General features: G+C 38.8%; 3 protein-coding genes across 3 annotated transcripts; 1 reads left to right on the forward strand and 2 right to left on the reverse strand.

Annotated features, from left to right (window-relative positions):
- Positions 1 to 226: 226 nt before the first annotated feature.
- Positions 227 to 601, reverse strand: LOC139688090 (protein GVQW3-like). The gene has a single exon (XM_071585514.1). The coding sequence runs from the start codon at positions 599 to 601 to the stop codon at positions 227 to 229; it is 375 nt and encodes a 124-aa protein (XP_071441615.1).
- Positions 602 to 2,670: 2,069 nt separating this feature from the next.
- On the forward strand, positions 2,671 to 8,494 carry LOC139688091 (uncharacterized). Its single transcript, XM_071585516.1, has 2 exons — positions 2,671 to 3,534; positions 8,228 to 8,494. Exons 1-2 carry the CDS (start codon positions 2,671 to 2,673, stop codon positions 8,492 to 8,494), a joined length of 1,131 nt encoding a protein of 376 aa, XP_071441617.1.
- A 395-nt stretch (positions 8,495 to 8,889) lies between these two features.
- Crk (Crk proto-oncogene, adaptor protein) lies at positions 8,890 to 12,056 on the reverse strand. The gene has a single exon (XM_071585203.1). It carries the CDS (start codon positions 11,096 to 11,098, stop codon positions 10,277 to 10,279), a length of 822 nt encoding a protein of 273 aa, XP_071441304.1. The 5' UTR covers positions 11,099 to 12,056; the 3' UTR covers positions 8,890 to 10,276.
- Between the last annotated feature and the right edge of the window lie 1,203 nt (positions 12,057 to 13,259).

Raw genomic sequence — 13,259 nt, forward strand, 5'->3', positions numbered from 1 at the left:
AGCACCTTTTTGGATCAGCACACCGATGCCAGTGCGTCTGTCAGTCGCAGCTTGCTCCCTGGAAGGCAACGACAGGGACCTCATTCAGGTACCTCGTCACGACCTCTTTGACATCCAGTGTTCCAGAATGGCTGCCTTTCAAGTTCCTTTTTATTCTTGAAGACAAAAATAAATCCAGCGGTGCCACATTGGGGCTGTAGGGCAATATCTAAGACCATTGAGATTGTCACATGAGAGCAGCCTTCTGATTCTCTGACAGCACCTTGGGGACCATCTTGTCACACTCCTTTCTCATGCCTAAATCTTCTGTAAGAGTACGATGCCCTGTGGTTTTCGGAATACTGCACTCTTTTGCTAACATTCTGACTCTCTTCCAGCCATCAGAATTGAGAATATCTCTCACTTTTTGCACATTTTCAGTCAACTGTGCAGTTGACTGGCATCCAGGGCATTCATTGTCATGAACCTCCCCAGAACATCTTGAGCCAGCAGAAAACCATTCCTTGAGACATTGCTTAACCATGGTCATGGCCTCTGAAACTGATTTGCTGAGCTTAACACAAAATTTTATTGTGTATTGTTGCTCAATGGAATGTGGCATTGTGAATTCATGAAGTGTTTTCTAACAGGAGTCCAGTCTAGCAGCAATCCACACACTTTAATGGCCTGCAGACAGCTGACGCTGGTCATGTTGTTTTCCCAAGACCTACCACCACCTTTCCTATCACAAATTACCCCACTCTAGCCATCTGCATTTGTGGGAGAAAATCCTATTACTAATTTTTGGGGCATATCTGTAATAATTTCCTTTTATTTCAAGCCAGAATAAAAAATGAAATATTCATATCAGTTTACCTGAGACAATATTAGCAAACTCCTGTCTGCAGTGCCTTTTCTCAGTCATCTTAATACCTGCTCAAATTTTAGTGACTTGAGTGGCCTTCTGCTCAACAAAAGCTTGTTCCAACACTGAATGAAAAATTTTTATTAAGTTTATTCATTTAAATCTCACCCAATTTTAATTTGAATTATATATTTAACATATATGTGTGATTATTTTATTTATATTAATGATATATTTAACATGCCATTTGGGGAGAATTTCCAAATTAGTTTATACTCCATGAACTGTTTCTAAACTGCAAAATGTTCAGTCGCAAAGTTCATATTCCAATTAACTCTTGTGGCAATCAAGCATTTCTTGATATGCATTGGGAAAGTATGAATTGACTTTAATACAAGTATGACTCTGAAGAGCTTACACACTGTTGAATGTGAAAAATATTGGTTCTTGAAGTTAATTTTAATCAGCACCTCATTAATTATTTATGCAGTTTGCTTTTCTATAGGTGTGAGACTTGGGAGACAGTTAATGGAAATATGACACCATGGAAGAATTATGAAAATAAAATCGGTGGACCATTGTGTCAAATGATTGTCTGACTTCAAAGAACAATTGAAGAAAGAAGATTATTGAGGATGTTTACTAGAAGAAGAAAATTGATAGGGCATCCTGAGGCATAATAGTTAACTGAAGATCATATTGGAAAGAAACATCGAGGAGAAGACCCGTTGAGGAATAGGATGAACTACAAGAAGAAGTGAATGGAAAATGTCTGTGCAAAAGCTACAAGTGAATTAAGAAATAGGATAGCTGCTACCTATCAATCCTGATTGATAACTGATGATAACTTTGAAAAAACCTTTTGAAATGTATACCTACATTCATTTATTGTCAATCTCCAATATGGGATGTCACCAAAATAATGACGTAGGAATGCAGCAATGCAAGACACATTATAACTGATGGACCTTTCCATTTAATGAATACCAAACTGGGGAAAATGTTTCTGATAATAATGTAATGAATACCCTTGAGATAAATTTGATTAGTTTGAATACAATGGAGACTCCATTCTGGATCATACCTCTGGATACCAGCTTCGCCTATGCTATGTGATTTTTCAGGAACCAATTCTTCCCGGGAAATAACAAGTGGCATATGGAAAGGAGTACTCATTTCATACTGGGCTTTGAATTTGGGAAGTCTGCCCTCATCAACTGAACCAACTTTTGGATTGTTTGATAAAAAAAAATATTATCCTCTGGCCATGGGTGGTTCAAACCTTTGAGATTATTGAGGAAACCCTTATCTCAGGTGTGTGCATCATGCAATTCATGAATTTTTTTATTCAAATTCCTCTGATCTTGATGATATTCAAATATTTTATGCCAGCTGGGGCCAGGACAGTGGTCACCAGGCCGTAGGCACCTTTGACAAGGTTGATTTCAAACTAATAATAGAGCTAAATGATATGGAGGCCATAATAAAATATTGGTAAAAATATCATTTAGACACTATAAAATCAGAGAGGGCATGAGATCTAAGAGGAAGAACAAGTTATCTCAGTGAAAAGAGAGGCGATTCCATCTTGAAGAATGAGTTCAATATGGTGGAACAGATTAAAAGGATATAGAAGCACTGGGAATCGATAATATCCCAGAATTGATCCAAGTTGGCCAGTGAAGGGCTCTTACAGTCCATTTACAATCTTGTCTGTAAGGTATATGAAGCTGGAAAGATACCTGATAATGTCACTGTCTTGTAGTCCTCATCCCAAAGAATGTGGCTGTTTCCAAGTGTCAACACTAGCAGACAGTAACGCTAGCATGGCATTACAGGCAAAGTTATATCTCAAATTATTCATAAAGTGCCGAATAGCTTCTCTCAATATTTACTTCAATAGCCAGTGTCTAAAACGTGGTGTTACCCCAAAATTTGTGTCCATCAAGTCGTGTTCATCGTCTCCAGCAGCTCAACACGCCATCTCAACAGCTAAAAAAGTGTGGGTCCAGAAAGAAGTGAAAATGTGGTACAGCAAACGAGAGGCCATATGCCATTATTTGTTTATTCTTCATATGGAATTGTGTTCAAAACTTCATCCCGCCGAATTTCAAGTGTGGGAAGACCGAGTGAGATCTCGGACAAAAAGTATCTGTGATGCTAAGCGAAAAGTATTGAATCAAAAGCTCTACATTCTCTCGAGAGTCCTACGGAACAGTGATACCCAGTCCAATCCAAAATTACGATCATGTGACCATAAGTTTGCCCCACGAGTTGTCAACCTTTCTAATAGTGACTTGTCCCCTTCCAATTTAGTTTTATTAAACAAAGGCCTGAAATATGCCCCAGTGATTCCCACTACAACCAACGGCTACAAAAACCTAGCGGCTGACTGCGATACAGCCCTGTCTCGTGAACCTATTGGAACCAAGCAACTCATCGCCAACATCATCTCAGAAGACATAAAAAAGCCTCCTTTCTACAGCTCCCGTCCAGTGCGAGAAGATCTGACTCTCAAGATGCTCAAAAAAGTAATTAAGGAGGGCGAACTCGCAGTCGTCAAGGCCGACAAAGGTAATTCCACAGTGATTATGGATAGGGAAAACTACATCAGCAAGTGTCAAAACTTCATTGCCTCCACCAATTCTGAGAATTTACTGAAAGACCCCACACCATCATATCAAAGGCTGGTAAAAAACGCTATCGCTTCATGCAAAACTCTATTCAGTGATAAAGAAAAATTTTCCCTGTTGAATATGAACCCATTACCCCCAAGACTGTACGGCTTACCTAAGCTACATAAACAAGAAGTGCCAATCAGACCAGTGGTGTCGAGTGTTAATTCGCCAACACACAAGCTGGCCTTTAAGTTAAACTCAATTTTCCGCCAAATGTCAAATTTCAAACCTAAATATGGGATTAAAAATTCAGTCAATCTAGTGGAACAACTCCAAAATATCAATATGCCAACAAATGTGAAGTTAGTATCATTCGATGTTTGTAATTTGTTCACATCCGTTCCCACGCATGAGGCGATATTATACGCTCATGACATACTTTCAAAGGCCAACATCAGCCCGGATATCATCAGTGAATTACGCAAGTTACTTCAGGTGTGCGTAGATCAAAATTATTTCCTCTTTAATAACAAATACTATAGACAAAAAGAAGGCTTAGCTATGGGATCACCTCTCTCACCACTCCTTGCAGAAATTTTCATGGACAATTTAGAAGAAAAGATATTTAATGGCAAAGATAAATTAGTAGATAATGTCCTCTATTGGTTCAGATATGTGGATGACGTTTTATGCGGCTGGACAGGGACCGATAGACAGTTGACGAAGTTCCATCAGTTTTTAAACTCCTCACACTCAGCCATTAATTTCACTATGGAAAAAAGTGTGGAAGACGAAATCAATTACCTCGACCTAACCATAGGCCTACATAACCAAAAACATACCTTCAAAATCTACAGAAAGCCCACCTACACAGATCAAGTAATTCCATCAGATTCGTGCCACCCTATATCCCATAAGCTAGCCAGTTTCCACTCCATGATAAATAGACTCATTAGAATCCCGATGTCCCAGGACAACTGGGACCGTGAAGTAAACATCATAAAAACCATTGCTGTCAACAACGGGTATAACGCCAACCTCATTGATACGCTCCTTAAGAAGAAAATAAGAAAACAAGCCACCTCTATCTGCACTACACTCACACAGGACACGAACACGTTAGATCGGAAATGGTGCAAAATTCCGTTCGTGAACCATCTTTCATACAATATATCCAAAGCCATCCCCAAGGACAATTTCCGAATTTCATTCTATATTCCATCAACACTATCCAAGTGTTTAAGCCAGATTAAGGACCCGATCGACAGGAATAAAAGGAGTGGGGTGTATATGCTTGAGTGCGAGTGTCAGGCCAGTTACATTGGTCAAACAGGGAGGAGTTTTGACAATCGGATCAAGGAACACCGTAGAGGAATTTATGCAGATAACACGAATTCTAATCTCGCGAAACACATAATCGAAACAGGCCATCACTGCAACTTCGAATTTAAAGTGCTACATCTACAAACGAAAGGGCGCAAGTTGGACGCACTCGAACAGTGTGAAATAATACAACACACAAAAAAAGGAATTCCCCTCCTTAATGATGTGTTTGTCACTTCACATTCCCCCCTTCTAGCCATCAATTTCCCCAATAGTTTTCCCCAATTTTAACCCTCCTCTTCTCCTGCCCCCCCCCCTACTTCCACCCCGTTAACGACCACCCCTTTCCCCTCCCCGTTCCTCCGGTTCCCCGGATGGACTCGACGGACAACACCACTGATCCCCCGACGCATCGCAGGCGTCCTAAGGACGTCATCCAGCCAGCAGAGCAACGACCCTCGCCACGGGACATCACTCGCGAGGCCCACCGGCAGATTGTTCCGGCCCTTCATTGCTGCGGGGCCCTCTACAGCTCAATGTCTTTATTTTATTACCTGTGCCAATCCGGCTGTCGTATTGTTAATTCTCAGTATTGCCCCCAAAAAACCCCCCACCCCATGGAATTCCCACTGTTCCTCCCCGCCTCTTTGACCCCTCCTTTCATCCTTTCCCCTCATGGAATTCCCCTGTCCCCTTTTTTCACCTCCTTTCCCCCCTTAAACCCCCACCCCTTGTATGCAACTATATATGTGGAGAAGATACGCACTTGTGCTCACACCTGATGATGATGTGAAAACATCGAAACCGGTAGTGTTGAAATAAAATATCCAGTGGAAAATTGCAATACCTGTGGTTTTAATAACAGACAGTATAGTATCGCATGCATCCGAAATCTTAACTTGTCTGGCTCAGTAGAATTTAAGGAGTACTGTCAGCTGAATGATTTGGGTTTAAGATAGGTTCATACGAAGCTATTCTGGCTTTAATGCTGATTGTGGAGAAAATAATTAAGAAAGATGAGGCAAGATTTCTTTTGTGGACATGGAGAAACCCTTCAACAACATAGAATAGAATAAGCTGTTTTACCAAGAGATTTTTGTGATATTTAAGGAAAGAAAGGTGATAAGAAACGTGCATAGTAATAACAAGGCTATGGTAAAAGGCGGAACTTAAGAGGAAGTTAAAACAGAAAAAGGATTTAGACAAAGGTGCTTACTCATACCAAAGCTCTTCAAAGTAAGAGTATATGTGCGGGGATAATGGATGGACTCCCCAATAGAGGAAGGACTGGTATTGTAGGAAAGAGGATCCCAATCAATCAATTTGCCAATGACATCACAGTTCACTAAACTTAGTGGAACTAGTAAAAGGTTGAGGTAAATGTAGGAGGAGTTAATGGACTGATTCATGGTATCTACGATGAAGGAATCTGGCTGGAAGACTACATAAGATCAGTGTTAGTTCTTATTCCAAAAACGTTGGAGGCTATATCATGTGAGGACTACAGAACAATAAGTTTGATTTTCCAAATAGCCAAAGTTGTTCTCAGGATCATTAACCAAAGCATGGAAAGCAGCGCAAATAATTGCTTAGGGGATGATCAGTTCGGGTTTAGGAAGGGGAGGGGCACGAACGATGCCATTGAAGTAGTGAGATCACTAATCAAGAGGAATATAGAACACAGTCAGGACATATTTGCCCGTTTCTAAGATTTTTTGAAAAGGTATTTGACAGAGAGAATTGGGAAAAACTAATGAGTATATTGCAGAAAATAGGAATAGAATGGAGGGACAGGTGGCTAATCCACTACCTGTAAAAGTCTCATACTGCTCAGGTGCGGGTGGGAAACGGGGAGTCCGGATGGGCAGTGTTAGGAAGAGGTGTAAGGCAGGGTTGCCCATTATCACCGTTGCTGTTCAACCTGTATGCAGAGGAAATGATTAAAGAGGCATGGGAAGAACTGGAGGTAAGAATGAAAGTGGGCGGGGAATTCGTAAAACCAGTTAGGTTTGCTGATGACCAAGCTCTAGTTTGTCAGTCAGCGAAGCAAGCATTTTACATACAGTCTAACAGTTTACGTATCTCAGAAGTGATTTGGACCAGCACGGTCAAAGTAGTAGGGACGTAAGGAGAAGAATTGCGCTAGGCAAAGAGGCTTTCACAAGGAGGAGGGAGTTGATGACAGGGACATTGAGTAAGGATATTAAGAAAAGACTCATAAAAACTTTGATATGGAGCGTAGCTATGTACGGTGCAGAAACGTGGTCATTGAAGCAGGAGGATAGATGTAGACTGGAGGCTTTTGAAATGTGGGTGTGGAGAAGAATGGAGGAGGTGAAATGGACCGAGAAGAAAACAAATGAGGAAGTACTTGGTATGGTGGGTGAAGAGAGGGGTTTGTTGGGAGAAATCCTATGGAGGCAGAAAAAGTTGATGAAGGGGGTATTGACCGGCAGTGGGAAGTTGAAGACTGTGATAGAGGGGAGAATGTTAGCCAAATGAGGAAAGGGCAGGAATAAAATAGGGTGTTGGATAGGATGAAGGGAGAAAGGAAGTACACAAAGATGAAGAGGGACTTGTTATAGAGTAGGGCGTTGGGTTGTGTTTTGTTAGGAGTAGCGAAATATTTATTTCCTGGTGGTGTCCATCCAAAACCTACCTTAACCAGTAGATTATCTTACTCGTAAATAAATCATGGTTCACGCAGAAAGCCAAGAAGAGTTAAAGCATACTATTTCAGAAATGGAATAAATCCTAAAAAGCATATATTATCTATGCTGAAAAGACAAATTTATGAAATGCTCCCACATGGGAGCTAACTAATTCCAATGGATCAATAACTTAACTTAAGGGGAAAAATGAAACTTACTTAACTTGTAGCAAGAACTAAAACTTTCTTGAATTTGCTAAGTGTCAATTGAAAAAAAAGTCTCATTAAATCTCCTCTGCTTGGCCAGTAGAATTAGCATTTTGACAATTCGAGACTGGAATTATTCATTCATATGATATTCATCTAATTCAGTAAAACTTGAAAAACGAGTACTGCAATTCAGACAAGCACAACTTACCATCAGTAAGACTTGATACTGGAGATGTGGTAGATATAAGTAACCCTAAAATTACTTATTGCATACATACATTAACTTTGCAAACCTGCAACACACATAGCACCTCACTCAATGTAAAATTGACATTATTTCGACTAAGTTAAATCAGTGTTATATCCAAATAACAGAAACAAAACTCCAGCAATTTTCCACCTAGTAAATATTTATTATCGATTAGTTTCGATTTTTTAAGTGAAGCTTTCAATTTACAGAGTCTAATAAATATACACATGAAACAGGAGGTGTGGAACCAGGGTGTCCCCACATGCTGGGAGGGGTTGTGGGAGAGAGGAAAGTGGAAAAATCAAGGCTATTAAGGATGGGAGGAAAACCAGGTAAAGGGGGGAGTGGAGGTTGAAGCATTGTGGGTGAAGAAGGATAGACAAAGGAGTAAGGAGCAGAGTCTGGTTGGTTGCAATGAGACAGTCTTTTCCTCTTACCTGGGGTCCCTTGCGGCATCCATCATTCCATCTCCCTATGTGTGGGGAAGGAGGATGGTGTCCTATGGCATCAGCTCATCCAGCAGACCTGAGCTGATGCCACAGGACACCATCCTCCTTTCCCGTATGCCATTGGAAGATGCCGCAATGGAGCCCAGATAAGAGAAGAATGCCTCATTTCAACTAACCAGACTTACCGTACTACTTTGTTTTTCCTTATTCCCTTACAAGCCATCAACATCCACCCTTCCTTTACCTCATTTCCCTCCAATCGCTCGGTTCTCCTCTCACCTCTCTCCCACAACCCCTCCCAGCACGTGAGGACACTCCTGTTTCCGCAACTCCCACATTTCATATAAATATTGTACTCAGTAAATTGAAAGCTTCATGTAAAAATGATGTAATAAATCATAACTAGTCGATAATAAATCTTTATTAAGTGGAAAGAGTTTTCATCTCTGTTATTATGGAATGGTTCCACCACATCAACCTGAATCAGTTATTTATAGGGTTTAATCTTGTGGAATATTCTTATTGGGTTCAAATAAAAGTCAAAATTCAGGCACTTATCACAGGTTTTTATTATGTAACCATTTAAATCTGAATATCATGAAGGCTAGATATAAATCCTGTACATACATGTCTCCTTTTATTGAAGCTTCAATTCATTAAAATGTCTATGAGCAAGGGCAAAAGATAAGGGAACATTCTTACACCATTCAATGTGAGTAATTTTCACATTATAAACTGTGTCCCACATATTAATACTTGTAGACCTCAGCTTTGGATGTGAAAGGTAATGACTAGAAACATACTCAGATTAAACAAATTCTGACTTCCACAAATGAATTTTAGGCAATGTTAAATATTTTTATCGATCTGTTTTAAATTATGAAAGATGAGCTACTCCATAGTGTACAAAGTGGGTCAGAATACCACAATACAGGGAGACTTACTTCAAAACCAGTAATAAGAAATTTCTATATTTCTTGTATTTTGTCTACAGATATGTAATATTCAAATCAAATAAGGTTCACAGTTGTTTAAAATTTGACTTCTATAAAATGTCTGGCTACTTAAATTAAACAGTGAACAATCAATGTAAAAGAGTACAAATACACATGCGTATATGATCAATTATTCGACTTCCATTTGAATTAGATACAAATCTGAAAGTACAAAAAGCTGTGAAGCAAGCTAATAAAAAACATTAACAGTATTAAAATTTTTACACAAAATCTTTAGCATTAATCCTGAGAGAAACAGCTCTTTCATGATTTGAGCTCTAACATAATTCATAAACTAAGCACAGAAGAAGAAGACACAGAATGAACAATGAGAATGTTTCAGTAACAGTTTTAAAAATTGCAGTGATAACCAAGCTGTAAATCTCAAACATAAAACATTTTTGGCATTATATAAGAGCATACATACAAAAAAGAAACCCTAATCAGAATATGCATTCCAATAGTGATAGACAATCACATAAATATAAACAGCGTTGTCGTTTTGAGAAAAAGGATGTAGTGCTGAACATGTAAATATTGCATTTCACTACATCGAGCAGAAAACTTTATCCTGAGAGCTTTCACAATTAAATACAGCTGCAATCAGGGAACATATACCTACAAATAAATCAAACCTTTTAAATATCTCTATAGCTGAATTAAATCGATTTTTAAAAGCCCTCTACATAGCAGGAATATTAATTGTTTGCCATAGCTTGCCACAGCCTAAAGCTATAGCAACACTAAGAGCTCTTAATATACTTGAATTGAGCACTGGAGATTTTTTTGTGCAAGCAGACTTCTAACTGATCTGTCCATCTCATTCATCTTTGCACGGTCACATAATATACTTATCACATGCATTATTTACAAAATAAAGTACCTCTCAGTATACACTGCCAATTACTGGAGATCCTATGTCTTCTGCATAGAATCTTTAACTCTCATCGACACCATCGTTATTTTCCGAGTCAACAAATTCTACGTGTGTGAAGGGAAAGTGGCCCACTTTACCATTTAGTTCTCCTTCCCACTGACCGTTAATGTTCATTTTAGTAACTTTTATTATATCCCCAACCTCTAACTTCAGGGCCGTCTTATCGTATGCATTTGGAACTCTGGCTTGCTTAACTCGAGCATAAGCTGGAAGTTTCCTTTGAATATTGGTTCTCCTAATTGCTGCATCTTGCTGCTGGTTAACAGCATTACTTCCTCCAGAACCGGGGCGATTTCCATCATTTTCCATCAAGGTATATTGTCCGTCCTCAATCTTTTGGACATAAGGAACGGGTATTGAACCAGTACGACCAAAACTATTCCTGGCTGTCCACCACTGTTCCTCATCTTTAGAAACGACAGTTAAGATTTCTCCCTTCTTGAAAGGTAAATCATCAGCATCTCTACCTTCAAAATCATATTTTGCTAAGATTTTCTCAATCCTTCGGGGGGCAGGTCTAATGAGTGGAGTGGTATCAAGATAATGTAATTTGTAAAATGCTAACAGATTAGGTAAATCAGAAAACATCTGATCACCAATGCGGTAGTTAGTCTGTTCCCCCTGTTGAATCTTATTAATGATGTAGTGACTCACTTTACTATCTTCTTTGACACAAAGAACATAATCTCCATGTATAGTTGTACTGTCTCTAACAAGAAAAACTCCTCCTTCTTCAGTCAACAGGAGATCAGTTGCATCTTGTCGAGACATCGGTCCAAAATACCAGCTTGCTCTATCACTTGGGTCGAATGATGCAGCCATCTTCTAGCTTTATCTTCAAGTTGATTACACAAAAATATACACTCATTAACTAATATCACTTGAGCGCTTTATTTAAATGTAGATAAACTAAAATGCATGTTTGACCGTGGATAAACGTAATTAATTACTTCACCCGAATGCCAGCATCACAAAACACTACAATCAGAAATAACCCTAAGATCCACACATCATTAATATAACCTTGTATAAAAAAATATATTCATTCGGTAGTCAATGCGACAATAATTGAGAAATTAATAATTCTATCAATACCACTGGAACCTCATTTATTCTTTAGGTTCGCTGTTGCATACGAACCGGTGATGAAAAATTTTAGTGTTTAATGTTCAAGAACACACCAAGTTATGATGATGTTGGTCCATCCCCATAGGTCAGCGAGGCTGAGGATTAATTCCGAGATATTTCACAATATCATATTGCAGAAAATGAAACACATTTGATGTATACACCTTGATGAATGAGGTGCCTCGATCCTTACACCAGATGAGATGAAGGATTGTCAAACGGAAATGGTGTAATTATTCAATTCAATACGGCCAGGGTGTTACCCACACTTCACAGGTTACTGAACTGAACTAATGAACCACCAACATGTAAACGAATAATTTACGAATCACACGTAAGATAATATATTTATTCGATTATTTCCATTCCAAAATAAGCCACTTACTTCCTTACTAAAGTTATGAGAAAGGAAGTTTCGAGCAACTATCACAGGATGTAACCATTACTGGTCCAGGTTCTCACACAGTATTATACCACACACGAAAGCCGACTCAGCGAAGGTATGAAAAATAGTGTTCGGGTAATTTATAAGTGCAAATGCGAAACTTAATTTTCCACCACAATCACAATTACATCTTAAACACTTAAATTTGATGAATTTTACACGACAAATCCAATAATAATGCCACTGACTTTTCTCCCTCAATTGTTTTTCAGATGGAGCCACGGAGCCACCACTCAGTCAATGAATGGTTTCAGTTGGCTGGCTCTTAATAAAGAATTAAGCGAATAATTATAAATGATCCGGTTTGGTTAGGATTACGTCCTTCCAATCACGTAACCTTAGGAGAGGTAATCCTTACTATGATTCTTTTTACACTTTGTAGCTGTAATTAACGAAGTTGAATGATGGTAAATCAAGCCAGAATAGCAGAGACCTTGTTCTCGCTAGCCTTCAAATTAAATTCTGACAGACGCATTTTTGTTCCGCTCTCGTTATTTTCGAAATAATAAAACCGTAGCGTTAGGTGGCTAGGTTTTTATGTCAAGGCCGGTCACATATCATAAATGCAATATGTGCATTTAGTATATTCTTTAATGTTATTCAAAATCCTGCGAGAACAAATGTCCGCATTGTTTTGGAATTTTAACCGAAAATGACTCAGGACGTAATTTCCTGAAAGGCCCATAGCAGCCGACAGACTTGGTTTCGGTTAAGTACTTAAGTGGGTCTTTTCTATTAAATGAGATCTCACATGACGTAAGTACCTAAGGTCGCAGTCAGAATCTGTGAATAGTTCTCTTGGACATACGGACCTTGTAGTTAAAATTTATAGTTGAAATTGATCTTCTCCCAAAATCAAGTATGCATACCAGATTCCGGTTCTACAGTCACATGGTCTTCAGTTCGTAGTTATTTATTTCTCTTTTTGCAAAATGTAGAACTCATTGAATGCGCGCCTTTATTGAGATAATCATTGTAACGAGTGAATTTAGTCCCTGTTGAAGCATTCATGAAAGTGGGTAGTTCCTTTTCAACAGGGAAAATGACATTGTGATTCTGTCAAGGCAATGATGACTTGACTAAGTATCGTAGATGACTACCCTTGGTATGGCTGGGATAGGATTACTTGGCAGCTACAAAATCTTATGGGTAAATATTAGTACGCGCAGTAACTTAAGGAAATAGAAATTTGTCGTGCACTCCTAAATAAGTCCCCATGGTGTGATAGAAAACAAGTTAGATATATTCGCATTTATGCATAAACAAGGAGGCAAGATATTAAAACAGCTAGGAAAGTGTCTAAAATGTATAAGGTATCATGGCCAATTGAGTGTATTGTAATTATGACATCAATATCATTTTTGAGAATGCCAATATAGGGCAAAAATGCGTTCCCACGAAGGAAGTTGG

This window comes from Hetaerina americana, unplaced genomic scaffold, assembly GCF_022747635.1.
Source record: "Hetaerina americana unplaced genomic scaffold, ioHetAmer1.1.p SCAF_2, whole genome shotgun sequence".
Taxonomy (NCBI): Eukaryota; Metazoa; Arthropoda; class Insecta; order Odonata; family Calopterygidae; genus Hetaerina; species Hetaerina americana.